General features: G+C 38.2%; 1 protein-coding gene and 1 long non-coding RNA gene across 3 annotated transcripts in view; one reads left to right on the top strand and one right to left on the bottom strand.

Annotated features, from left to right (window-relative positions):
* The window catches only part of lingo3a (leucine rich repeat and Ig domain containing 3a), a 33,023-nt gene extending 19,167 nt beyond the window's left edge, over positions 1-13,856 (top strand). The window contains exons 1-2 of one of the 2 annotated variants that reach the window (XM_042007158.1): positions 8,252-8,337; positions 11,716-13,856. In XM_042007158.1, the coding sequence (XP_041863092.1) occupies positions 11,791-13,623 (1,833 nt within the window). In that variant the 5' untranslated portion in view covers positions 8,252-8,337; positions 11,716-11,790 and the 3' untranslated portion in view covers positions 13,624-13,856. Of the gene's footprint in view, positions 1-8,251; positions 8,338-11,715 lie in introns of those variants that run through there. The other variant, XM_042007157.1, reaches the window with a different exon arrangement.
* On the bottom strand, positions 13,835-25,826 carry LOC121653590. The gene is made up of 3 exons (XR_006012822.1): positions 25,814-25,826; positions 16,963-16,965; positions 13,835-13,918 (listed from the first exon to the last, which is right to left on the bottom strand). It is a non-coding gene; the product is annotated as an uncharacterized LOC121653590 (long non-coding RNA).
* Positions 25,827-27,649: the final 1,823 nt, after the last annotated feature.

The raw sequence follows: 27,649 nt of genomic DNA on the forward strand, positions 1-27,649 counted from the left end.
TCAGTATAGAAAGATTTTATACTGACATATCCGGTGAAATTGTAGCTGGATCTGTTGTCATTATGAATCCATTCACTGCAAGCTTTCAAGTCTCATAAGGCCATGAAATAAACAGGCAAATGATAAATAAGTCTGCCACCCTTATTATAGGCTGAACCTAATGGAGCATGGTAATGAATTACTGTTACAGAACATTGCTAATGAAAGTGTGTTGATAAAGTAACACTGTTGATTGTTCTACAAGCCTCAGCAGCCACAGAGTGTGTATGTGATCTTGGGAGGACGTTTCACCCTCCATTACAGAGACGGCCTGTGGCCCCTCAGACTGTGGCATCAAATTCAATATTCTTGGGAGCCACAGATCACTTTGTGTTAACTCAAACTGAGTACGCTTCAAGGGCTCAGATTGCGTGGGAGTGTTTGTGTAGGAACCACAACGGTTTTTTTTTGTTTGTTTTAACCTTCAGCAGTGAACATGCCGCAGTGCAAATTGGTAAAAACAAAAACCAGGTCAGACTTTGTCACAATACTTGGTTATTAAGGAATTGCAGCTCCACCCACTTGCCTGTACAAGATGAATTCAAGGAGCAGAAGCTCAGTGAGCACAATGAAGTTAGTTATTATAAGACCAAATAAAGAGAGCAGTCATATGCGCCCACCGTAGTTATTTTCATTTGCAAAGCGAAGAGCTAAAAATAGGACAGTATTTCTGTGTATGTGTGTTTACTATATCCATATGAGTCATCTTATTGATCTTTTTAGCTACCTGAAAAGGGAAAACATATCAAAGATACACTATGGTCTTTTTTGATCTCCTCAACAACTGGAACTTAAAACTCAGTTTAGAATTTAGTGGAGCAAATCTAATGCTTCCAATGTCAAATCAAATCTTTCTCAAGCAGATGGTGTAAATACAGTTTTTGTAATGGTGTTAAATTTCACTCAGCAGTCAACAACACAGCAAATTTCTCTGAGCATCCTCACTTATCATGAAAGAGCAGTGCAGACGTCTTTAGGGAGGGTGCACAGGCTTAATTGCTCTAATTGGTGTAATTGGCTGCACCTGTGAAGGTATGAATAAAGCATGCCAGGTGTATCTTGCAGGCAGATTACTGCTCTTTCTGTTCCTGAATGTATTGTTGCCATAGTTTGTCTGTTTTTTCTTCCCTCCCTATTTTTCCTTCCTAAATGATAAACCTCATTATTCTTGTAAACCTTTGAATTCAGTTTCCATTTTAGGTTGCCGCTCAATGAGCCAGATTAAAATAAACTACATCTGAGTGTATGTAAACATGCTCATGTTATGAGTTGTTTTCTTCCCACTTTTCCATTTTTTGCCCTATACAGAAAAGAAAATCTAACTTAATACATTATAATAATATTTTTTCCAGATTTCATACTTAAGGTTTATTTATAGTATTTAAAATTTAAAGCAGAGCCGCATTTGTGTGATTAAATAGTAGTGTAATGAGGCTTTTACCAGAGAGCACAAATGTTCTCCGCCTGCATTCACTGCATATTATCTGCACTTGTGCTCTTGTGTTATGATGTGAGCATGCTCAGTTGTCTCTGTGTTAATGTAGTATTGACAAGCTGTGCATATATATGAACAAATCTGACATAGCATTTGTAATATCATCAGCCCTCTACCTTCATGATGTGGCTTAAAGGCTGAAAGACGAATAATATTTAAGATTAGCACCAGAACTCCAATGATAATGGAAAAGAAGCATCCTGAGTATTTTAGCTGGCATCAGTACTATTAGAACCATGCAGGAGACTTGTTGACCACAAGGACACAAATATGAGATGTTGGTGGCCTGGGTCCACGGCCTTTCTCTGTTCTTGGCAAATGGACAAAGTATCCTCTGGATACTGAACGTTGTCCATCTATGATGAAAGGTTGGTGACCTTAACTGAGCAGGAGCTCTGTGCCATCTCTGTTTAAGATCTTGGCTCTGTCAGATGTTGAGGACAGCAATGCTTTCTGCCCTTTAGCTGCAAATGCACCTCTGTGAGGATGTTGTTCTATATTTAGTTAATTACATTAACTCTTCTTTACAGTAACTAACATCATATAGTAGATTATATCTCCTATTATTTGTTAGTAGAGCTGGAGAACTCTGTCTTACCTCCATCTGCCATAGAAATCCTGGGAACAAGGTCTGGACTGTATTTTTAAAACTGAATCTTTATTTCTTTTGATTTTATCAATAATTCAATATTAATGTCAGTCACAACTTTGCTAGAACAATTCATCTCCAAGAAGTAAAGCTTAAACCAATAGGAACCAGTGAGCAGTCACATTGCCAGTGGTGCTGCAGGTGGGTGGAGAGTTGCAATAAAAACCAAATAAATAAATAAATAAAAAAAAAAAAAAAAAAAAAAAAAAAATATATATATATATATATATATATATATATATATATATTATTTTTTTCTTTTTTTTTTAGACTGAAGCTCCTGTTAAGGTCAAACTCTTCAAGTCAGTGGGTCATGACCATGTAGCAAAACGTCATCAATTATTTAGTTTATGTTCGTTGAAGCCTTTAGGTCCATAAGCCCTGAAACAGTTCTCTTTCATTAAAGATTCATTTCACATGGCAAGACACATTCTTAATCACCCCTTTGTGTCCTTTGGTTTCACTGTTCATGCTCCACATAGGACACAAATGCTAAATTCCATTATTATAATGAGAATCCCACTTGACGCCTTTTAAACTGGTGTTTCATAGCAATCTGCATGTCATAGAATGGAAATTTCTGATGTATATGATCAGTTAACTGCAGCAGCTTTATTAAGCAGCGGCTAAGGATGAAATCATTTTAAATGACTGGACTGTTTTGCAGATTATGTTCCTCATCCATCTTGTCCTGACTTCTGCTGTCACTGTGCGGTCAAACAGCTATGCTTTAGCATACACTCATGGAAAGCCTTGTTACCTTGTAACTGCTCATATTCGCATATGCACACTACATAGGGGTGGGATTCTCTGGACACACAATCAAAAATTGATGTGGTGCCATCTTAAATATTTATTGATTCTTTTTATGCGTCTTTTATTTATGTTTACATATTTTTGTTTTTGTCTTTTGCTCACTGTGTGATTATTTTCTAACACTTCATAGTCTATTCATGTAACAATATGTATACTAATGATAACCATCGTCCTGTTAAAGAGCAATAATCACTTATTTGCTCCTATTAATTGGAGATCTCACCAATCATCTGTTATAAAAGTTGTGATCATTTGCTTACTTGCAGCACCTGGATGTTTTTCATTTTTAATCTGCTTCTCCTTTTGTCATGTTTCCAAAAGATTTTAGTTGAAGTTGAAGCACTTCCACATTCTAGCTTTTGATGAAAACGGACCAATTTTCCCTCAGTTATCTTGAATGAATGCTTCTGCTTTTCAAATTTCTCTTTTTGCATTTTACCAATGTAATTTCCTCAATTAACACATGGAAAAATAATTTTCGATATTTGTGAATCAATTCCGAATCTTCCACATCTGCATCTCAATGGATGTTTTTTTTTTTTTTTTTTTTGCTTGACAAGGTGCCAAGTCAAACTATCCAGTTTGGTTAAACTTGGCACAGCTCCTCCATGCTTTATTTCCCATTACAGGCAGTATCCCCTCACAGTGGGTGGGATCAGCTGTTTATCAACAGTGCGTGAGCCTGCAGCGACAGAGATGAGACACAACATCACTTTGTTACATTACATTGTTTTAGCAGACACTTTTATCCAAAGCAAATTACAAATGAGGCAAATAGAAAAGTTAAAAAGCAGTTATTGTACTGAATGAATGTCTCAGAGGCTTTTGGTTCTGTAAGGGTTCATATCATCATTACAAAATGATCATGATAACTGAGTGGAGCTCAGCTCTTGTCTTCAGATAAGCAAAGATCAATCTGTGAATCAGTGCTTGCAGTGAATAATGCAATCTGTGCGCACAAATGAAATATTATGTAATTTACAATGTTAATTGTCTTCCAGACTGTCAAACCACTTCATACAACTAGAAAATGTGATGATGTGCATACTGCTGTAGAGAATTGTTTGCCCGAATAAGTTATTATTGTTTTGGCCAAATTAGCTTTTTCCAGTTTCCAGGACTAGCTTAGATCTTTTGGAATGCCAAGCTAACGTAGCATCAGTAGCATAAAAAGATCAGATAGCTTCAGTTACTTGGTAACAACCTAAAGCTAAAACAAATGTTTTTGTGAAAAAACGAGCTATAAAGTGCAGAATGATTAGGCACTACGTCATAGAAAAACACCACGAGATGCAATCATCTTCCCCACCGCTACAACATAGGGGGTTGTTTTCCACCCTTCCACCTCTAACTTTCTCCTCTTCATCCAGTAAATGAGTGTCCTTGCCTGTGGTGGGTGGCATGACCCTGCCAGAAACAATGATCCATCACAACACTGCAAGGTGGAAGGGACATAAAAGGGAACAAGCAACTCACTTTTACCCGTGGGTACTCTCTCTCTCTTGCGCTCTCTCTCTCTTTCTCTCACCCTCACCCTCACCCTCGCCCTCACCAAGTGAGTGTGAGTTTGTGTAATTGGCTGTGTGTATGTTTTTTGCTGCCTGGAACATGCACTGCCATGGGCTTCAAGGTTTCCCTGTGGACACCGACAATGGCTTCCCTCAGTGTAAATGACTAATTTGCTTTCTCAGGGGGACACTTCAACACACCGCAAACACACACCCACACACCAACAGGTACGAGCGCACGCGTGCACACACACAGAGTTATGCTTATATAAAGTATAATGAGTGGGCAGGGTAGAAATCAGTGAGTGCAGCCTTTTGATGGGCTTTGTAGATGTTGTACCTCAGCAATGTGTAATTTTGTGTCTACACCTACACACTTTCCAATAACCTCCCTGCTCATTTGTCACTTGTGTCCTACACCTGCAGCATGATTATCAGTCTGGCAGTCTCATTTTTTCCCCACTGCTGCAGATTCTTATTTAGGTCCCTGCTATAGGCAACACAAACACAAATAGAATGAAATATATAGTTTATTTATAATCAATTCCATAATAGCTTCCAGAAACACTACTAAGCCGGAGCGGAAACTAGTCCCTGACAAATCCAGCCTTTATATCAGTAATCCTACAGCAACAAATCTTCTTTTCTCAGCTATTGTACAATGAAAACTATTCATTATTTGTTTTTAAGGTTTTATATTTTCAGTAGAAGTGCTTAACTCTCTGGTATCTCCACTTACTTACACAGATGTTATATTTTGCATTTTAACAGGAGATTTGGAGATGAACTAATTTTAAATGAGTAGTAGTGTCTGAAATTTTGACTATGTCTGTACAAAATGTCTCTCTCATTAGGTTACTTTAATAATAACGTCTATGAATGTGAATATGTCTTTACACAACCACACACGCACACACACACACACTTTTTTAGATCATTAAAGAAGCTCTATGTGGGCTGTGTGCATATTTAATAAGATCCAGATTTCCAGTGCCCTCTGTTTGATCTCTTCTTGATGTCTTGATGTTGAAACATTTGACGGTCATGTAATCTGCTACTTTGAGCTCACAAAAGGACATCGTGTTTACATGTGACTTTAATTTGGTGTTGTTCGAGCTCTAGTTGCTTTCGTTTCAGCAAAAAGAGGTTAGGGAAGAGGCAGTCAGTGAAGGTAGTCACAGAAATAAAGGGGATAACATCTCACTGAACCCCCTGCTGCTGCAGCTTCACAGCCATCACCACTTTCTAAATCTGGCTCTCTTGCTATCTAACCTTCATTTGGCTTTTATAGCTTAAAAGCCACTCTACTCCAACACCATCCCTTTCTCAATGGGTATCTGCTGTGTTTGGATGGTAATTGGGCTGTAGTCAATAAGCACAAGAATACCAGCTCACCTACTCCACCATCTGTACTTAAGGGACTGAGGAGGACCCACACTTACTTTAGCTGCACAAAGGGGATGCCAGAGAGAGCTTTACATACTTATACCATAATTGATTATGCAGCACAAACATCATGAATAAATTCAAAGCATAAACTGTTAAAATCAGCCAGATAAACAAGACTGATGCATCATTTTAACATAGATTGGTCTGGGAAACAAGCAGCAGTTCATCCGCTCCTGTGTTAATCCCCATGACGTATGTGTGGGTAAAACTGACCCTTCCACTTCCACTTTTATAGTGCAGAAATAAACTCAAGCATGTTGATTGTCTTTTTTGTTCTTTTACTTTTTTAGCTTATTGTGATGAAAGCCAAACCAATTACAACCTGCATTTTTAAATAACAGGTTCACAAGCTATTTTGTAAGTTTATTTGAATTGACAATAAGTAATAGTGCAGGTATAGTTATGCATTATTAGTCCTGTTTTTGTGTGGAAGTGCTCCATGCACAAATTCAGTAAAACTGAACATGATAATGGCTGGGTTAATGCTTCCAAATCTATCCGCTGGGGGGGAAAAAAACATAAAATATGGTTGCTACAGCTGAATAGAGATGCAATTTGTATAATACATACTAAGCTGTGTGAAATGAGGTGCCATCATGTAAATCGTTTTGTTATATTCAGTATGTAAAAGATTATTATAACTCTGGACTGAGATGTAAGTCAATGAGGAAGTGCTTTAAAATCCAGTAATTTTCTTAATGTGGACCTTACTCTGGATGAGACACTTACATGTAAATAGCATTCTAGATAACTTTAACCCAAACAAGGTTATACTTGGAGTAAACAATAATTAAATCAAACTATTTGTTGTATGTCCATCGCTGTATGTAGACGTGTATACAGTAGGATAATGTTTAAACCTTGTTTTAATGGATGTGAATTTGTGCAGACACTGCAGTTGCTTGGGAGGGTTAATGTGGACAGCTGTCTGTGCTTAATTTTCAAGATTGATCGAAAAAGTGGACCCAGAGGGTTCATTTATCTACACTGCCTCATGTTAGCTGCATGTGTACTCTGAGGTGAACACTGAAATCTTGTGCTTTATTTAGAAATTAGTGAATATGTTGTAGGTTGTAGGTTGGGGCCATGATCTGCCCTCACGAGAGAAATGACCTTGTGAAAGATATGAAGTACCAAAGAGGAAACAATGCTCAGTACGGAGGACTGAAACAAAGAGAAGATTTCATACGATCCGCTGATTTCCTTAGCTGGCTACTTGTACTGTATGTATTGATGTAATAAATTAATTGGACTAATGGAAATTTCAGTTAATTTAGTCTCATTGGATTATAATTGGATGAAAGTGAATTGGATTGAAATAAATTATAACTGGACTGAATTGGACTGTATCTTTAAAGCTGTCTTGAGACTAAATCAATTGAACTGAATTAAACAGACTTGAAGTCTGCCTTTCACTCCCATGGCACCCCATTCTGGCTCATCCACTCTCCTCCCCTCTCATCCAGTGCAGAATCAGAGCCCTGCAATATAAAGTATCACAAGTTATCAATGTAATTAAAAAAGAACAAAATCACTAATTAATCTTGCACTTAATCACTTTTTATTTGACTGTATGAGCTCAGGAAATGTATTAGTTGACTTAGACACAATAAAAAGTACAGCTGTGGGGAATATTTGCTCATAGGCAAAATCAAAGTACAATAATTTAATGTGCCACAATAGACTAAAGAGAGAGAGAATGAAAATGAAAAGACCTTAACTGCTCCAGTTTGTTGCATGTGGAGTCACTGTTGCACTTGAATTCAAGAGAGCCATTTTTGTCCTCCGTAGAAGCCACTGCTAGGAAAAATGGCTAATGGAAAATACGTCTACAGCTCACATCTTAGTAACATCTAATTCTGCTGTTGAAGAAAAAAAGTTTTATTTCCATGCTATTGAAGGCCAAAACAAAAATTTTAATGTCATCTTGCATATATATATAGATATATAAATATATCTATTAATATATATATTTATATACTTTTTTTTAAAAAATTTTGCAGTCTGTTAGTAGTTTAACATGCTGATGACTAACAGCATAACAAAGAGGAACTGAAGCACCTCCAGAATAGAACATCACTTCAGGCAGTAAAGAAGAAAAAAGCATGTTCCAGATGAGTACACGTTGCCTGGCAACAGAAAATAGTGAAATAACTGACCGCTACTCTAATATTGTTTGATATTTTTACAGGATGTATTTACAATACTTTCATGGATGGTTAAACTCTTTGACAGTGACTGGCGACTACCATCTGTCTTTTGTCAGTATGTAACAGGAAGTAGGACTTATATTCTGTCACAAAGCTCTGAATATATAAGCGATGAGAGAAAGGAAATTCTACACATGCAAGGGGCAGAGAGAATGTCTAATACCGCCACAAGTAGGCAATATGCTTTATCAGTTATAAGTAAATGAGGAGCCTCTGTACAGGAGCTGACTAGAGTCGAAATTGATGCATCTCAGCTTGTTATTAGAAATAAGAGATTAGAAAGCATTTGAATCATGAGCTGAGGGGTCAAAGAAGATGGCACAGGTATATGTAACCATGACAACTTGAAAAACCTTCAATTTTTTCCAATCACAGCTTTGCAGTTCATATCAGAATTAGGAAGTCTATTCTGTTTGTGAGGCAGTAGTTAATTTTTTTCTGACTTCACAGTTGAGTTTTACATGGTATCTAAACTTATTGCATTAATTTAATTCTTGCAACCTCATTAAAACATCCGTGCAAGCCAGTTTAGAGCCTTTGCTCAAGATCATTATGCAATTATTATTATTTTCTTTGGTTGTGTTTTCCTCAAAGGTTTTTTTTAATCTTCTCACTGGTATCCACAGGTTACCACCAGTATGATACATATTATGATGCCTTTTTGACTAGGTGTGAAACCATAAAAATTTAATGCTTTAGGAAAAAGAAAAGAGTGCAAATGAAATATAAGCACCAATAGTAGTTGTCAGTCAGGAGGTTGGGAGGTCAGTTTTACCCTTCAGTGGTGTCTCAGCATTGGCCTCCATCAGCAAAAATTCAGTGGGGCACTGTTGTACTGTAACTGGGAAGTCAAACACATTCCCTCACACACATACATTAATTAGTTATTTTTGACTTCTGCCCCCTACCTGGTGAGCAGCTCAGTGTGGCTCTGTCTGGTGCTTACTTGTTGATCATGCACACTATCCATCTGCTGTTGACCTGCAGTGCATTCACTGGCTGGTCTTATTACTGACTCACTGCTATCAGATATGGGTTTGGAAAGCCATGTGGCTGACAGGAAATTAGAGACATTGTAAAAATGGCTACGGGCAGTGGGTTGGTCGAGAGGACGCTTGTGGTTAATGCTCTTTCAGATACTACATATCCTGAACTTCTCCAGGTATAGGTGAGTTGCTGCTGTTTTAAATGGAGGTTGCATGCCCCAAAGTCATGCTGATGAGGACAAGAAGTCAGACCAACAAAGAAACTTTGAAAACAACAAACATGCCAAGGTAAACGATTAAAGCTTTAGAAATGATACAGACAGCAATTTAACTAGTATTAAAAATTAATGATCTACCTTTCAGATTTGACCTAATATTGGTATTCTTAGCAAATTTATCATTGTAGGTCAAGCTCAAGATAAAAAAAAATATAATAAGTATCTGAGACCTCGTCACCTCCCACATAATCATTGCTTGAACATCATTATGCAATTTTAGTGCAACTTTAAAACAAGAGATCATCTGAGGGCACATTGCACAAAGAAGAGCTTAACATTTCCCTCCTAAGCAGGCACTTGATGTCCATGTGAAGAATAAAACAACTTATTATAGTACTTCTCAAAGGTTTGGAGATACAAATGTGTCATCATTGGGAAGGAGTGGACATATATTGGTGGGATACTATTGAATCTCTCCCAAAGTGTCAGAAAAATCAACCTGATGTGAAATGCTACTAGTAGACCAACAGAAAAGAGAACAAAAGCAAACTGAACGGTGCAAAAATCACTTTATTTGCACAAGCACCTGTTTGCAATATTACCAAATGAAGTGGAAATTACTCGCCTTCTGGTAACTATAAAAAAATGAAAAAGGGAAGTAGTAAACATTTGCAGAGAATGCTACTAAACCTATAAACAAATTATCCTGTGAGCACAATTTCCACAAAGGGCTACTGGTTTTAAAAGTTTACTGTTTATATTTGGAAGCTGGAGCTGTGCTTGAAGTAAACAGATTGTTGTACTGAGCAATGCTGTATTATTTCTGGTTGGACTCATGAACAAGTAAGATATGGAAGCAGGTCACCATGTTCTACCCAGCGAAGTTTATTCCCACTAAGATCCAGGATCTTGGTGTCCAATAATATCTGTACAGGTGAGTTATTGAATCATTTGTAATAGTAGAGGGTGACACTTTAAAGTAAATATATATATATACACTACCGTTCAAAAGTTTGGGGTCACTTCCCTATTAAATCCCATGGCAAAGTGACCCCAAACTTTTGAACGGTAGTGTGTATATATATATATATATATATATATATATATTAGTGGTAATCAAGAGTGTCTTTGAGGCTAATTTATAAGTGATGACTTCTAGCTGTAAAGGGATTCTATTTCTGGAGGGTTTTTTTTATTTAATAAATCCATTAATGAGCCTAATGTGAGAGAAGAAAGATGTGATTATTCATTATCTTTAAACACTGTCACCATTCAGTTAACCAATTATAGTATGTTTCTGGTTGTTCCTCTTTATTTCATTAGTGGGCATTTGATTATAGGTTTATGAGGAGATTATGGGAAAGAGGAATTGTGCATTTGTGTATATGACCATGTGTGTCATATGAAACCCATTGGCAGGTCAGACCAAGCATGTCCTCTCACGATAAGCCTTATGCCTCAGAGACTCATTTACATGATGCAATGGACTGAATTATCGTGCTTTGTAGCCCTATGCTGTGGTGAGTGACCTTGCAATAATGTGATAGTGGCTGGATGTTCTGCGCTGTAAGTCTCTTGATTGTTGAGTATCACTCTGACGTGCTTTTTTTTAAGTCTGTTTACACCACCAGTCAAAAGTCTGGACACATTTCCCCAATGGATTAAATGGGAAAATGTGTCAGAACATTTGACTGGTACTGTACATGCTAGTATTCTTTTCCACTGGGCACTGTGCACATACAAGTCTGTTTGTAATATGTTCTCCACAGTACTGTATATAAATGGGCCAATTTAGTACATGTTCAGGGCTATTTGCTGTTTAAGACCCCACAACTGTTTTAGTTTTTCATGCATTTTAAGCTGTGTTACATGAGGTCCTATAAATGCAACTGGTTCTCAGATTTTCTGGTTCCATTTACAGTACATGAGCTAGAGGGAGATCAGCAAAAGAGCAGTGCTTCCATTAGATAAAAAAACTGACTCATAGCTGTTAAGGATGTCAGTCCATAGCTATTAGAATTTGTGTGTAACTGGCAAATTACTTTTAATGCATAGCATCTTGCAGTGAGGCATAGTCCACCACTAACCAAACCATTTCATCTGTACACACCCTTTGAGGATTATCTATGAGCTCTAGCTTTAATTTCACTGCTTTGTCGGGTCTATTAGAGATTGAATTTGTTAATCTGCCCATTCACAGTGTTTGATTACCACTGTTTAAGTGAAATTGAGTTTAATTAATTTGTCTTGCTTTTCTTTTTGTCTCCCCCTCTTTTCTTTCTCTCCTTCTCCCTTCTTTTTTAATTTGCAACCCTTTCTCTCTGTCCCTCTTACTCTTTTCTCAGGTGTCTGGCCCAGTGATTTAACCCCAGACAGGAGACAGAGAAAGAGGCAAAAAAAAAAAAGAAAAGAAAAAAGCCATGGGGGTTAGCTTCTACCAGAATTCAGGCTGGCTCCTGCCTTTCCTGTTCTTGCTGCTGATGATCACAGTGTCGTCCACCCAAAGCCAAGGATGCCCCCAGCGTTGTGATTGCATTGCCAAGCCGAAGACAGTGTCCTGCTTCGGTAAACGTCTGTCCACACTGCCAGATGGAATTCCATTGGACACCAAGATCCTGGATCTTAGTGGGAATAAACTTCGCTGGGTAGAACATGGTGACCTGCTTCCATATCTACGCCTTGAGAAGCTGGATCTGAGTGATAACATGATAAGTGTCCTGGAACCTAATTCTTTCTCTAGTCTCCAAAACTTGCAGTCACTTTCACTGAAGGGTAACCAGTTGAAACTTGTTCCCATGGGGGCTTTCTCACGTCTCTCCAATTTAACTTCATTGGACCTTAGCGGAAATAAGATCGTAATTCTTCTGGATTTCACTTTTCAAGACTTAAAAAGCTTGAAGAATCTTGATGTTGGAGACAATGATCTGGTTTACATATCAAATAAAGCCTTTCTGGGTCTAGTAGGACTGAGGGAGCTGACGATTGAGAGATGCAACCTGACTTCGGTTTCCAGCCAATCTTTGTCTTACCTGCATAACCTAGTGACTCTACGGCTTCGCTACCTCAGTATCACTGCCTTAGAGGACCAAAACTTCCGAAAGCTGGGAAACCTAAGAGGCTTAGAGATCGACCACTGGCCCTTTCTGGAATACATTTCCCCCCACAGCCTGCAGGGTCTTAATTTGTCTTGGCTGTCTATCACTCACACTAACATCACCTCTGTGCCCACCTCTGCCCTTCGCAGTCTGGCTCACCTCACCAACCTCAACCTCTCCTACAACCCAATCTCTGTGCTGGAGTCCTGGGCTCTCCGTGATCTTGTCAGGCTGAAAGAGCTTCATCTAGTCAACACTAACCTGGCAGTAGTGCAGCCTTATGCACTAGGTGGTCTGCGGCAAATCCGCCTTCTTAACTTTTCCACTAACAACTTGGTGACCCTGGAAGATGGAGCCTTTCAGTCTGTTAACACTCTGGACACACTGCGTTTGGATGGAAACCCTCTGGCCTGCGACTGCCGCTTGCTCTGGATCCTTCAGCGCAGGAAGACCTTAAATTTTGATGGTGCCTCTCCTGTATGTATGACACCTGTTGAGGTGCAAGGACGGGCTCTCAACGCTTTCTCTGACTCAGCTCTATTTGACCATTTTACCTGTCAGAAGCCCAAAATCCGCAACAGGAAACTGCAGCAGGTATCGGCCCGTGAAGGGCAGGTAGTGTCATTCATTTGCAGGGCAGAAGGTGAGCCGACTCCCGTGATATTCTGGATTTCTCCTCAGCGCCGCCGCATAACCACAAAGAGCAGCGGCCGTCTAACTGTGTTGCCAGAGGGCACACTAGAAATACGGTATGCCCAGGTAACAGACAGTGGAACATACATTTGCATCGCTAGCAACGCTGGTGGGAATGACACCTATTTTGCCACACTTACAGTAAATGGGCTCCCACTAGATACAGCCCTCCTGGCCAACCGTACCTATTATGCTGGGGACCTTAATGACACAAACTTGAACGATACCAGAGTCTTCCTGAAATTCACCCTTGACCTCAAGACCATCCTCATATCAACAGCTATGGGCTGTATCATGTTTCTGGGAGTGGTTCTGTTCTGTTTCATTCTTCTGTTTGTGTGGAGTCGAGGGAGAGGACAGCACAAGAACAATTTCTCAGTAGAATATTCTTTCAGAAAAGTGGATGGACCCGCAGCCAGTGGAGGACAGGGTGGAGCACGCAAGTTCAACATGAAAATGATTTGATTGTTCAGACCTCATCACCTTCCTAGTATTCTTTCTGGAATACTGTTTAGAAGCAGTCACATACTAAGACTGAGAAAGAAAGGAACACAGCAGACATTTAAATGAACCTTTCTGTCAGGAAATCTTCTTATTCGATCATTTACAACACATTTTATTGAGGCAAGATTTATTATTGGAAAAATACTGTATGCATGCAAAAAAACAAACAAAAAAAAAAACAAAAACAAAAAACACACACACCATGTGACGCTTTGATATCGAGTATTTTTACTGCTATTTTGTTGTGTGTTCATATCTTAATTATTCTTAAGTGTGTATCAGAATCTTGAACAGACTGTTCAAAGACCAAGTAACAGAAGTACCCAGAATCCCATCAGTCTGTAAAATCTCCATTAACTCATGCCAACTCCATCTTTCTTCCTGGAGGAGCTCTGTCCTCCTCAGCTTCAGAAGACGTCACCTCTCAGCTCCATATGAGGTGATTCCAGTTCTCTGTGTCATTACTGATGGATACCTAATTACTGGGTGGTGCTCAGATTGCCAAGGACTTGCCAATATATATTTGGACAGTTCCAGCTATTTACTGCATATTTAGATTAATCTACTGTCACAACAGTCCTTCTTGAAGGTACTTTACTGACTGGGGGTCCCAACAATAGATCGCGTCCGGAGACCTCAATCTGCAACACTGCCAATTTGACTATAAAGCACTATGTAATATCACTGTCTATCCAACTGTGTGATTGAGAGAGAAGTTACTTCTCACTGGAAAGCACTAAAATTTGCTTAGATATGTTTAAAGCAACCATAATAAGTTTACATATTAAGATAAAGGGGACCCAACTGCAAAGCTGTGCAGTGACAAATCGCAAAGACACATATTTTCTAGTTTGATTTCCACTATTATTGTCTTACCCTCTTAAACAGAAAAATCTCTTAAAATGAATGCATGTACAGACTTTGCTTACTTTAAATAATGATTTGTAAATTCAACAGCTGTAAGGGTGCATTTATCCCAAATGTATTATATATTTTGTATTTACTGACCATGAAATCCTTGTTGTTGTTTATAGTACTGTTGACTGATAATTGGATTTTACTGATATACTGTAATTACATTGCTCAAAAGTCTCTTGTTTTTTTAACATCGGTGATATTCAGTTTGGCTGTAAACAGAATTTTAATGATGTCACTTATGTCAACACATACTTATAGCTATGAAATATGTGTGTGCTCTCTCCAAGACCACACAACAAGTCATGAAGGACATGTACTGTACAGCAGATTTTCAGTCCACTCGCCTATTTTTGGCTGTGTAAGTGTCAGTGGGGAGGCTCGGCTGTGCAGCGGGTGAAGGGCATAAGTGGGATCTCATCAGGACCTCAACAGAGACATGCAAGGGAAATGCAAATTTATTAAAGACCTTCCACAGAAGGTCATTATGAAACTGAGCTAGAAAGGAGGAGGAGGAGGAGAAAGAGTTCAGATGCACTCAGAAGACGGAAACAGCTAACTATGAATAGCATTAGTCTTAAAATAGGTGTTACTAGTGTATCGGTCTAAGCAGAAGTGATTCTGAAGGGGATTTCAGTCTTCAACATTAAGTTGTAAACAGTCATTTTTAAGACACATATAACATCGATTAAAATCTGTTGTTTGGCTTAAACCACTGTATTTTCAACAATGTTGTTCTACTGCCCTCTGTTGGCTTAAAACGGTGCTGAATTTTCCACAATTATTAAGAGTTAAAAAGTATTTTGACCTCCACAACCTACAGACCCAACCTATACAAACTATTTACTAAAAGAAAAGGAGAAATGTAAAATTCATAGATAGTTATCATGGATCTAGTATAACAGGAAATAAATATTTAATTTTCCTGGTACATAAAACACCTCATTTTCTCCAGCTAAGTTAAAACTATAGATTGTACAGAGTGTCTTCTGTTGCCTCATTTTGCATATCCACACACAATAGTTTTCACTAACAAAATCATGAACAATAAACTGTGATTATGTTCCTGGGCCGATTTAACATCAGCTAATTTTCCTATTTGTATTTTAAATATGTAAGCAAATCATTTTCAGTTATTTCTTCTCTCTTCTGCTAAATTAATCTTGAATCTACTGAAAGCACTGTGTCTGCAAATTGTGTAATACTATTTTGTATTGTATTATTTTATATTTAAAAAAAGAAAAAAAAAAAGAAGTACACAGTTTTTAAAGCACGTTGTATTATCTGCTATGATATAAAGTAATGTCCCTGCTTTCATGGTTTCAGTAGTTATCTGGTCTAGTTTTTATGGTGGCAATCTAAGGAGTAGATTGGTCACTGCATCTGCAAAAGACCTACGATCTGCCCACCCTCACTGTAAAACCAAATTCTGTTTTCATTTTTACATGTCTCCCCATAGGATTGTAGTATTGAAAACCTAAACATGAATTAGATTAGAAGGATGGATGTGCTGTCTGAACTACACACATATGCTGCAAAGAAGAAAACATCTGCATCATGTGACCTTAAAAATAGTTATACAAGTATGATATACAATATGAGGAGGGTTACTATGGTTATATTTCTATGCATTCATCAAAAGTTACAAAAAAATAAAAATATAAAGAAGCCTTGTAAGCAGATAAAAGCAGCAGCATTCACACTTCAGTCTGTTGTTTGTTTATATTTGGCTTTCTAGATATTAAATATTGAGCCCAAGTAAATTATTAAATCCTATTATTGTTCCCGGTATAAGATTATTGATTCCTCAAAGATATCAGCGACCAATACATACAGCATACAGCTTTACTGTCCTTAAAACCACCAAACACTAAAGAAGAATTGCTTTGATAAATTGAGCTTTAGATTTTAAATCAAGAAAATAGTTGTTACATTCATCTTCTGAGGAGTAAAATTCAGTCTGTCCTTAAATGCGACATCAACACTTGAACATACACTGATTATTTTAAAAATGTAGAAGATTTAGTGACCTGTAGCAGCATTTGCACATTTCAACCAAATGAGTAACCTTCACTTCACTCCCACTTGCAAATATATAAAGCATTGGTGGCTAAAAAGCAAAAGGCCTCCACTAAAAACAACACTGGTTTGACCTTTGGCCAGCTGAAGTTAAATGGCACTGCAACTGGGTGAAGAGGTCATCAGGAGGACTTGCAGTATTTTTATATAAAAATGACTCCTGTGTAAAACTCAGCAGTTTGCGTATATATTGTTATAAGTTATACATGCCATTTCTATAAACAGATCAACTTATTTTTACCACCATTTGGGGCAGACATTACTACATCTTTCACCTGTTTGAAATAGTTTTAACATTACTGAAACTTTCTAAATTCAGTGATAGAAGTAATTAAATTAAACAGATTTATTTATTACAGTAAACTCTCTGCAATTCACTGCTGACTGCAGTGTTGTTTACCTCAGGATATAAATAAAAACTAACAAATAACTTACATTTTTCATTAACCATAGCTTCAGTTGCTATGAGGAGGATGTTCAGATGCTGTGGGGTTCATAACTAACAAGAGTCAAGACAATGTTCCATCTGTAACTCAGGGAGTCATGCACCTTTTTCTGCTATAAAACCTTTTGCAGCTCTTCGTTTTTGTTTTTTTTGTTTTTTTAAATAATTTCTTTAATTCCTGATTGTTTTGTTTTAATGGACATACCCTAAATTCTGTAGCTGGGTTGTGATCATACATTATTTCACTGCCATTGTCCTTGATTTCAGGGGAAAATGGCATCACCAAAAGGCCCAGGAGGCTGTGATTCACCAGCAGGTTTCTGGTCACATACCTTAATTTTCTGGAATGATACCTGTTCACAATATCCCAGTGAGATTTTAAATTCACCTTGGGAGTGAGTGTAATTGTAGGTGGTTGTTTGTCTCTCTGTGTTGGCCCTGCGATGGATTGGCAACCTGTCCAGGGTGTACCCTGCTTCTCGACTGATAACATTGGATGGATGGATGGATGGATGGATGGATGGATGGATGGATGGATGGATGGATGGATGGATGGATGGATGGATGGATGGATGGAAAGTGTGCTAATGCTTTTCATTAATGCAACATAATGAAAAGCATTAGCAACAACAAAAACAGCACCACCTTTATTTTCACATTTGCTCATAGATTCTAATCTATCTCATAATCTGAGGTGATCTCAAAAGATAATCGTGAAAAACTGCTTTTAAACAGTTGTTGCATATCTGAGGTGAAAACAGCTTCAGTGCCTGTTGGTTAATACGACTAATGTTACCAGGAAGCAGATAGTCATTCTCTCATTTATCATTCTTCTAATATATGAAATAGAATCAGTTCCTTTTAAAAGAACTGCTTTAAACAAAAACAAACTAAAAATCATATTTTCTAAAAATATTGGCCCATATCTCCCATAATGTTCATTTGATCAGTTAGCACAATTAAACAAGGTTAGCTTATGACATGTGTTGATGCTGTTATGATTTAATTTGTAGGTCAGTTTAAAGTAACCCTAACATGCATGTTTTGTGACTGTAAGTGTTACAGTCACTCAGCCACTCCTCCAGCACTCCCCTGTCCTGCCACTCCTCCAGCACTCCCCTGATTCTTCACACCAGTTCCTGATCCACTCATCAGTGTTAACCCAACCTGTCACACTCCTGTCATACTCCACCATTTCAGTTACTCCTTGTCGGACCTTAAACCTCACACCTAATGGACTCACTCCCTCGCCGTTCCCAGATTCCCCACCCTGTATCGGTAACTGCATGTTTCTCTTCAGAATACCAGTCACTGAATAAACCTTGTTAACGTTCCCTTGTCTCCCCGGAGTTCTTGTGTAACAGTAGGAAGTGACTGAACAGGATGCATATACATTGGGAGAAAATGTAAACACAGAAAAGGTCCCCAGCCAAGGTTCAGACTGGGAGCCTCCTCCTGGAGAGGCCATCGTACTGATCACAACACCACCAGTCACCAAAAGATAATCTCAGACCATCTCACAGACTGATACTGAGTGGTTATTTTCTATCAAGACAGCTCTAGATCCAAATAAGGAAAAAAAAAAAGAAAGAACTCATGTGTGTAAAATGGAAACCGACCCCCCTCACTATGGGATCAAACTTTAACACATACACACACACCCTTCCCACCTCAAGAATATGGTAAAGACTGACTCATCTCATAATATATTCACACCAATCACACTTGAGCAGAATGTGTGAACGACTTTTACACCTTTAAAAACTCAAAAATAAGTTTGACTTTTTGATGTGTGGTGTACATCTTTGCTTCTTGTTGCAGTGATCCAAAGCCACCTGGACCATCTCAACATTTTTATGAAAATGATGAGCTTCATAATTTTGCTATAAACTAAATTATCTGTTATGATTCTCAAGTATCACATCTGTATCGCCATTGTTATCCATACCAAAGACAGTGGCTATTTGTTTGGCACCTTCATTCTGAAAGCAGGGGGACGATCTGAGAAAACAATAGTGGCTTCAGCAAAATTTTCAGTGGAAGACTTGACAAATATTTTTAGTCAGTTAACCAGAATTAAATTGCCCACAGATTATCCTGTCACGATCTGCAATGATTCAACTTTTCTGGTTATACTGGCAGTGCATGGGCTTTGTGTGAGGCAATAAATGAGTTTCAGATAAAAAACAATTTGTAATCATGCCGTTTATAATGCACAATACACATTAAACTGTTACATAATGTACATTTTACCATTACTACCATGCAAATTCAACTTAACTGTGACACAAATGTCTTTTTTTTTGTTAAAAATATAACTTTTTTTCATTAGTATCTTCAAAGTATCTGAAACTCCCTCCCCCTTTGGTAAATGTTGACTGTGGTTACCGCTGCAGAGGAGGGGATCTCTGAGTGAAGAGGGAGCCAACAACATTTCATTCGTGCAACGGAAAGATGTGTCACCAGGAAAGCGGTCAACAACATCGATATGTGAAATTATGTCATTGGCCAACTAAGTCTCATACAAATTAGGTTCCTTTATTAATGAATTCACTCAGACAAGCTAATTTATGGAAAAATTTATAATGTGCTGCAACCTTTTCAGGTGCCTCTCTTATCTGGTTAAGAGAGGGAATTATGTTTGAATGCACTCTGACACAGAAACGTTCAACTTCTGCTTTACCAGTTATTTTCTGCTCTATGCTGAGAACATTGATTGGGTGATATAATCCTGTGTGTGTGTACATGTACAGGTGCGTATGTCTGTGTGGGTAGTAATCACACTTTTTGTGTTACCATTGTGTTGAAATGCGGTGGCCTAAATTGGATTGTTGTGGTTAGCAGCTGTGGAACAAACAACTCACCTGCAGCGTCTGAGTTCCTTTTATGTGATTGCAAGATAGTTGAAAAGCTTAATTCTTATGAAAATTCAATAATTTAGGCAAAGATAAATAGTCAAAGTTCTGTGAAAAGTTGTTTTTATGCATGATTTACAAAGATGAACTTTTTATTAATATTCAACCCCTACAGCTCAACAAACATTAAGTTCAATGTTACATCATATAAGACCTGATAACCCTGCAGCCCAGATCTGACTCAGTCTCATTTTGACTTGAGTTTCATTCAGTGCATCACTTGTATTTGCAGTTTAAACCCACAATCTGAATATTAGTTCTGATTTCTTACTTTGTGAGCAATTTCAGACGAGGAGGCTGAAAAGCAGTGCATCACATTAGCTTGTTGTTGATGGAAATGTTACATAAGATTAGATTAAATATTGTACCATGTATGTAGGTAATAAATCCAGAACAAAGTGAAGTGTAAGTATGGGAAGGACAAGAGATTATGGTGGCATAATGGAGCAGAAAACTACATTCTGTACATCAAACTTTGCAACAGAGATGTTCTTTCCTCAGTGCAAACAAAGCCTTGTGCTTGGCAGTGTTCATTTAAGTAAGAGATTGGCCTATTAGCATAGACTTATTGACAAAGTTAGTGACAAAAATATGTGATTACATTATATATTTCGATAGATTTTTGAGCTTACAGATGAACTTTCAGACACAATATTCCAAAATAACAATGTATTTGTTTATTTCTCTGTGTTTTTTATTACCTTTAATCTAATCACATTCATTATCTAATCAAAGCTGAAAAGTTACCTACTCCTATCCTATAAAGGAACTACTTTAAAGGCAGGCTTACCTTAGTAGCACAAGACAGCCTCAACAAGAGCAAGAGTGAATTTTTATACTTTAAAATTTAATTAACAAAAAAAGTTTCAAGACTAAGATTAAACTGCAGCTAAAAAGGGAACTGTGTTTCAAGACTGAGTTTGCTCCCTTTCTTTAAAGCTAGAAAATCCTGGAGCTTTTAAACTAATGAATTTGTTTATGCTCTAGGCCGCCAGGGTTATCACACACAAAAGTTGGCTTATTGTAAATTTTGAGGATAGTATCTGCTTGTCAAAATGTCCTCTAATTTCTCTCATGCTTTTAATCCTATTCAGACTGCACCTTTATGCCAGAAGTTTAATAAAATAGATATGGATGTCTTCGCAATGGCCTTGTTTATTGACTACCTGACTAACAGACCACAAATTATGAAACTGAGGTGTTATGTTTCTGAGAAGGTGTTCAGTAGAGCAAGATATCCACAGGTGATCATACATCTTTTTCTCTTCACTCTGTTCTCTTCAGACTTCCAGTACAACACTGAGTCATCTTCAGAAATACTTAGATGACTTTCAGTTGCAGGGTGCATCAGTGATTGACCACCACTTTATCAACCTGTGATCACGGTCAAAGGTAAATGTATTTATATAGCATATTTTCCACAAGTCATGTGACCAAAGTGCTTTCCAATCTAATATATATATATATATAATATTGTGGTTTTTTTATATAAAAAAATCAAATACATGACAGTCATGCAATAAACCAATTAAAACAATATAATAATACATATTAAAAAACTGGACTAGAAACAATAAAACAAATTAACACAAATGCATGTTTCAGTCAACTTGTGCTAAACGCCAGTCCATAAAAGTGCTTCTTCAGCAGATTTAAAATGATCCAGTGTTTGTGCCAATCTGATATTTATTGATTTATTTTATGTTTTTACTTATTTGATAAAAAACAAATCGGATATTTAGGTGCGGATTATTCCAGAGTCTGAGAGCATAAATATGCAGCAGTTCAGAAAGATAAGGAGCTAGGCTACTGAGTGACTTGAAAACAAAAAGTTAAATTTTAAATCGGGCCCTGTATGTAACAGGAAGCCAGTGAAGAGATGTTAAAGCTGAAGTTATATGCTCCTTCTATTTAGCACCAGTCAGCAGACGAGCAGCTGCATTTTCACCAACTGGAGCAGACGAACAGAGGACTGGTCCAAACCAAAGCACAGAGTGTTGCAGTAGTCCAATCTGCAGGTGAATAATGTTTTCAGATGCATTAGCAGGAAGGTATAGCTTTACCTTAGCTAACTGTCTGAGATGGAAGTAGCTAAATTTGGGAGCTAAATAAAGTTTGGGAACCACTGAATAAGTAGATAAAGGGCTCAGAGCACTGTCAATATTTGGAATGACAGAATACCAAAAATGTCCCTTTTTCGATTTTATTTTCCCTTAAAAAACCTTTTAGAGACATCTACTGTTTAATGTCACTGTGATGATGTGAAAACAATGAACGCATCTTGAATATAAACAAGACAAAGGAAATTATTGTGGAATTTAGGAAGACCAGGAACAAGAATAACTGTTTAGGTCCAGGGAGAAGAGGGGGACAACAGATTCAGGGTTCACCTGGACAACAGATTGAACTGGAAATGCAGACGTCCATGGCATCCACTGCAACCATGATACTTATGGAGCCAGTTAAGCATTAAGTCTCTTCTAGTCACATTTGTTTCAAAGGTTCTTGCTGGTTAAATAAACGTTTTCCACAGTTTCAGTCTGTTCTGATTTAAACTAACACACAATCAAAATCATGTTGTTTTGATGATTATAAACCCACATGTCAGCAAAGTGAATATGACATCACAAGGAAGCCCATCAGTTATTACATACTGACTGCAACAAAACTCTGTGTTTCTGTCATTGTCTTCTTCTCCAAAATCTGATCTAATATTTTTTCTTGTTATTTGTTTTTCTCCATTGTCTTGGTCTCTTCACCCCATTCTGCTTAACACCTGTGGTGCTCTTCTTTTTCTGTTCATCCTTTCTTCCTTTATTAGAAACTTTAAGCCTGGTATGAAAACCAAAGCTGAAACTATGATATCTCACCTCTTGGGTCCTCCAGGGCAGTTTCAGACCTGGATGAATATCAAAGGTTGGTGTACTTGACAATGAGTCAGAAGTATAAATTTTTAAAGCCTACACACTCAAACAGAAGTTGCATTAAGAAAAGTTTATCTAAAGACTGTTCAAAGTCTTGCTGAGATGCAAATAAATGATTAATTCCTTCAGATAACTCAGAGCCCTCTTAGCTAGTTGTCAAATTTTTAAAAATTATTTCAATTGTTGATTTTCTCTAATTAAATAAAGCTGTAGCTTTTTACCAACTTCACATAAAACGTAAAAAGCTTCTCAGGACAATCCTGAACAGTTTCGCTTAGATCCATTAATGGGCTAAGTACCTACTGTTAACTGCCTCATAAATCATGTTTATGCAACCGTAACCACTTGAATTTCTGTGCATATACAAAAATAGGGTGGTGTTACACAGATATGTTAGTCAGTGGTAAGCTGTGCTTCTTGTTGGCACTGACTTTCATTGTAAATGAGCCAGTGGGACTCACTGCTCGGGCCAGCAACAATGCTTTTCTCAGCACTGTTAGGCTCTGAGCCAGAAACCTGCCGCTATGACTCAAAAATACACAGAAACAACTGAGGCCAACTAGAGAAGATTTTACAGCTACTGTAGCAGTTTTACTTGTGGTCTCTGTGAGGTTAGACTGATATTATTTTTAAGCCCGCAATCCTCAAGTCTCTTTAAGACAGCATTGTGATTGTGGCCAATGTTATTACGTCCCTTGTTGGCAGAAATGAATGATTATTTAAATATAAAATTATTGGACAAACTAAAAGTAGAACAGATTTGTTTAAAAAAATATACTCAATACTCCTAGTATTCAACAGTTTAAGTATTCCTTTATTATTTGAATGTGGAAAAATTCAAACACAGGATGGCCCAACAATATGCTAACAAAGCAAACAAACAAATAAAAAAAACAAAAAAACAAAACAAAAAAGAAAAAACCCAAAGCAATCAATCATCATGCTGAAATTTTTTAAGCTGTTTGAAGCAGGAATATAGCTTAAAGATAATTTTGTCAAACCCTGATTGCAGGACAAACAAACTTGATTCTACATTAAGTCAAGACAATAACTAGCTGCAGGTAAACCACTTACACAGTCACTTATTTAAAAGAATAAATAACTGTGGTTTTCTGCTCTGTGCTATTCAGCAGTGTTTCCCTTAAAACAATGTGCACTGTGTCATTAATTCACAGAAGTAGAGCTCTGATTCTTCTTAGAAATATTTGTCAGAATTGAAACTGAAATGAAAAAAAACTGGCTTCTTGGTATCGCAGTCGAACAGCTGCACTGTAAATTCACCCCTCAATTAATTAGTCAGATATATATTGTTTTTGTGAAGAGCGGTTTTTGCCTTCTCTTGTTGTGACTTTGTGAGATGGAGCAGAGCAGGACAGTATTCCTGGTACCTGCTGCTCCTCTTCCTCATCTGAAGCAGATCTAGTGGGAATGGGCTTCGGAATGGGATCTCCAGGACGCAATGAATAGGTTGGCAGGAAGTTTTGAGGAAGGACAAGTGGAGTAAAGACACCAGACCCAGTTGTGGAAGATGAATTTAGGTATGAATAACCTCTTGTGGAATGGAAGGCATATGCAGGAATTAGATATGGCTGAGTAGATTGGTGACTAGGTATGATGGAAGAATCTCTGCCACCCCAGTAGTAGTTCCTCGGAAGGTATTGGTGGTTGGCGCTGGTGGTTGTCAAAGTTTGGGTTCTACCGTGGGAATGATGTTGCAGTTGGTTGCTTTGGTGTCCTGTATAGGCTGCAGGGTGGACCAGGCCAAAGCGAAGCTTGATGGCCATTAATTCAGTGCTAAGCCTGGCATTTTCTTCTTTCAGAGCTGTGAGATGAGTTTCAAGCACATAATCATTTATCCTTCTCTTCTCCCGTGACCGTTTGGCTGCCTCGTTGTTCTTACGACGTTTCTCCCAATAGTGGGCATCCTTTCTCTCTTCAGGTATGAACTCCCTTTTGCGACGAGGTCCTTTGTGTACCAGATCATTTTCCCTATGTAAAATATTGCTGTCTTGGTCTCTACACAAAGGTAATGACAGGGACTCCATGCTAAATGGAAAGAAAAAAAAAGTTAAATCATATTTATCGTATATCTCTTTATATAAGAGTAACTTTGTATTTTACCTCACGTGGCTGTTGGTTTGCCTTAGTTGAAGAATTTCTGGATGCACTAATAATTAGTCTGAAGCTATCCAAAGACCAGTCCTGCAAACTGTGATAAAAAAAAGACAGAAAGTCAACAATGAGTCATTTTAATGTCCATAGGATTATTACTGTTTAATTTCTTTGAAAATGTACTAAAGAGGTGTTCTGTTTATTAAAGTCAATGGTTGTTTACGCCAGTAAGTTTAGTAATTATATCTTCTATTATCTGTGTTAACCCTGTAAACCAGCACTCTTGTGCAAACTGAACACAAAGTTAGAGAGTTCTGAAAACCTGCAGAGGTTACCACAATGCATTCAGTGTAAATAAACTCATGTCTACTGCCTGTTCACTACCTAATCTCACCTCCTACCTGTCTTGACCACATGACAGATGTGATGGGAAACTGTCAGTTATCTCTCTCTCTCATGCACACAAAGAGTGTGAACAGATGTGTGTCATTTATTTGTATAATTATTTTCAAGTTTCATATTGTAGACTGCTGATACTTTCAGGTTCATGTGTTCATTTGCTGGCAGGCAGGCAGGCGGGTTTAGATAGTTTGTACTAGAAACCTTACATAAAAGTATTTTCTAAATTGAATGTACATAGAAAACCAAGGATAACCTGAACTAGGGCCTGTTTACATGACATTTCCACACAAAGTGCAAAACTTTATTCTTTGCATTTTTGGAAAAAAAAAAAAGCATTTACACAATAGCTGAACGAAAACTATGCAGAAGAAAACGCAGATAGGACCAGAAGCAATGTAATGCGCATGCCAGGCCTCTACTGGGAAGTGAAACTTTTGCAGCAACACACCCAGATGTGTGCCACATCCTTATAAAGCTGGATTTATACTTGCGCTGCATCTGCATACAGTAGGGCCGGTGTTTTGTCAGTTTAGCATACATTGTTAGATCAGCATACGCATAGTGCAAACTGACAACAGCACCTAACCCTAACCCTAACCTTAACCCGCATGCGCATTAACGTAATGTATGCTACTCTGATGCGTATGCTAGACTGACAGAATACAGGCACAGCTGGTGAAATGTAGGCGTACAGCGTAGGGTTGTGGCGTCATGTTACAGTTACAGTTTCTCTTCTGTGTTAGCCTCACAAATTCAGCAAGAATCTCCAGAAATCCTGTAACATGTAATCACAAACCAACCAATCATAAGGGAGTACTTCTGCATAACTGAGGGGCAAGCAGAGGTGCATGTGGGGTCTGGAAGAGGTGGGTGTCAAGCCTCTGCGGACTTTCAAAGAGCATACAGCGCTGATGCCGTTACCGACTTTAAGCTGGAGTTATAGAACAGATTTATACTCGTGCTGTATCTGCGTGCAGTTGGTTACAGCTTAGCTGACGCTGGTGAGTTTGCTCTCACACTCGAGCATGGAGGGTGCTCGTTGTATTGGTGTCATGTTGCAGTTTCTCCTCCTAATCTAAAGGTGGCAGCAGGGGTGGTATCGACCAGTAAAATCACCAGGTTGAAGTTCTTTAGATGGTTTACTTAAGTTTTAGTGCTATTTTCTGTTTTAAAACAACAATGGCATCCAGTACAGTTCAGTGTCTTTATGAGCTTGTGGAAGAAAACAAAGAAATAATTCGATCAGCCTCTCATCAACTTGATCCATTGGGTGTTGTTTTTAAAAATGGCGGTCACTACACAAATTCAACGAGAAGATCCAGCAATCCGGAAACTCGTAATCCCAAACTGACCATCATAAGGGAGTTCTTCTGTGTAACCGTCTGTGTAGCAGGGGTGTACGTCAGGCCTTGAAGAGGTGCACATCGGGCTTCCAGAGCTACAAAGCGCCTACGGCGGTGATGCAGACACCACTTGAGTATAAATCTGCCTATACTCGTGCAGTGTCTGCGTCAGATCATGTTCGCATAGCTGATGCAGATGAAATATGCGTATATACTCGAACACAGGGTAACTGCATCATGTTGCAGTTTCTTTTCTGGATCTGTAGGTGGCAGTAGGGCTGGTATCAGCTGGTAAATCCACAGTTAGCTTCAGTTCTGGCAAGTATTTCCTGTTTTAAAACAGCAATGACGGCCAACATGGTGCAGTGTCTTCAAGAAAACGTGGAGCGGACGACAAAATTATCCATCTGTTGAACAATTTACAGCACTAACAAATGAGAAGAAGGAGGGGATGTTGTTCTGCAGTCGTTTAGCGAGAAGATCCAAAAATCCAGAAACACGCAATCATTATTAGTATTACTTCCACATCGCTGTGATCGCCAAGTCAGACTGCATGTCTGATTGGGAGAGAACCTCTGCTGACCTACACAGAGCCTATGGCAGTGAATGCGAAAGCGACCTGATTCATACACCACGCAAGCATAAGTGAGCCTATGCGCAAGTATAAATCCAGTATAAGACTGGAAAACACAACACATCAACAGAAGGATGCCGGTTGTATGCCAACCTCCATGCCGGCTAGTCAACAATGCCATTCTTGAAGTTGTTCCACTAGCACAGTGTTTCCCAATCCAGGTCCTCAGGACCCCCTGCCCTGTATGTTTTAGATGTAACCCTACTTTAACAACTGAA

This window comes from Melanotaenia boesemani, chromosome 14 (genome assembly GCF_017639745.1).
Source record: "Melanotaenia boesemani isolate fMelBoe1 chromosome 14, fMelBoe1.pri, whole genome shotgun sequence".
NCBI classification, from domain to species: Eukaryota; Metazoa; Chordata; class Actinopteri; order Atheriniformes; family Melanotaeniidae; genus Melanotaenia; species Melanotaenia boesemani.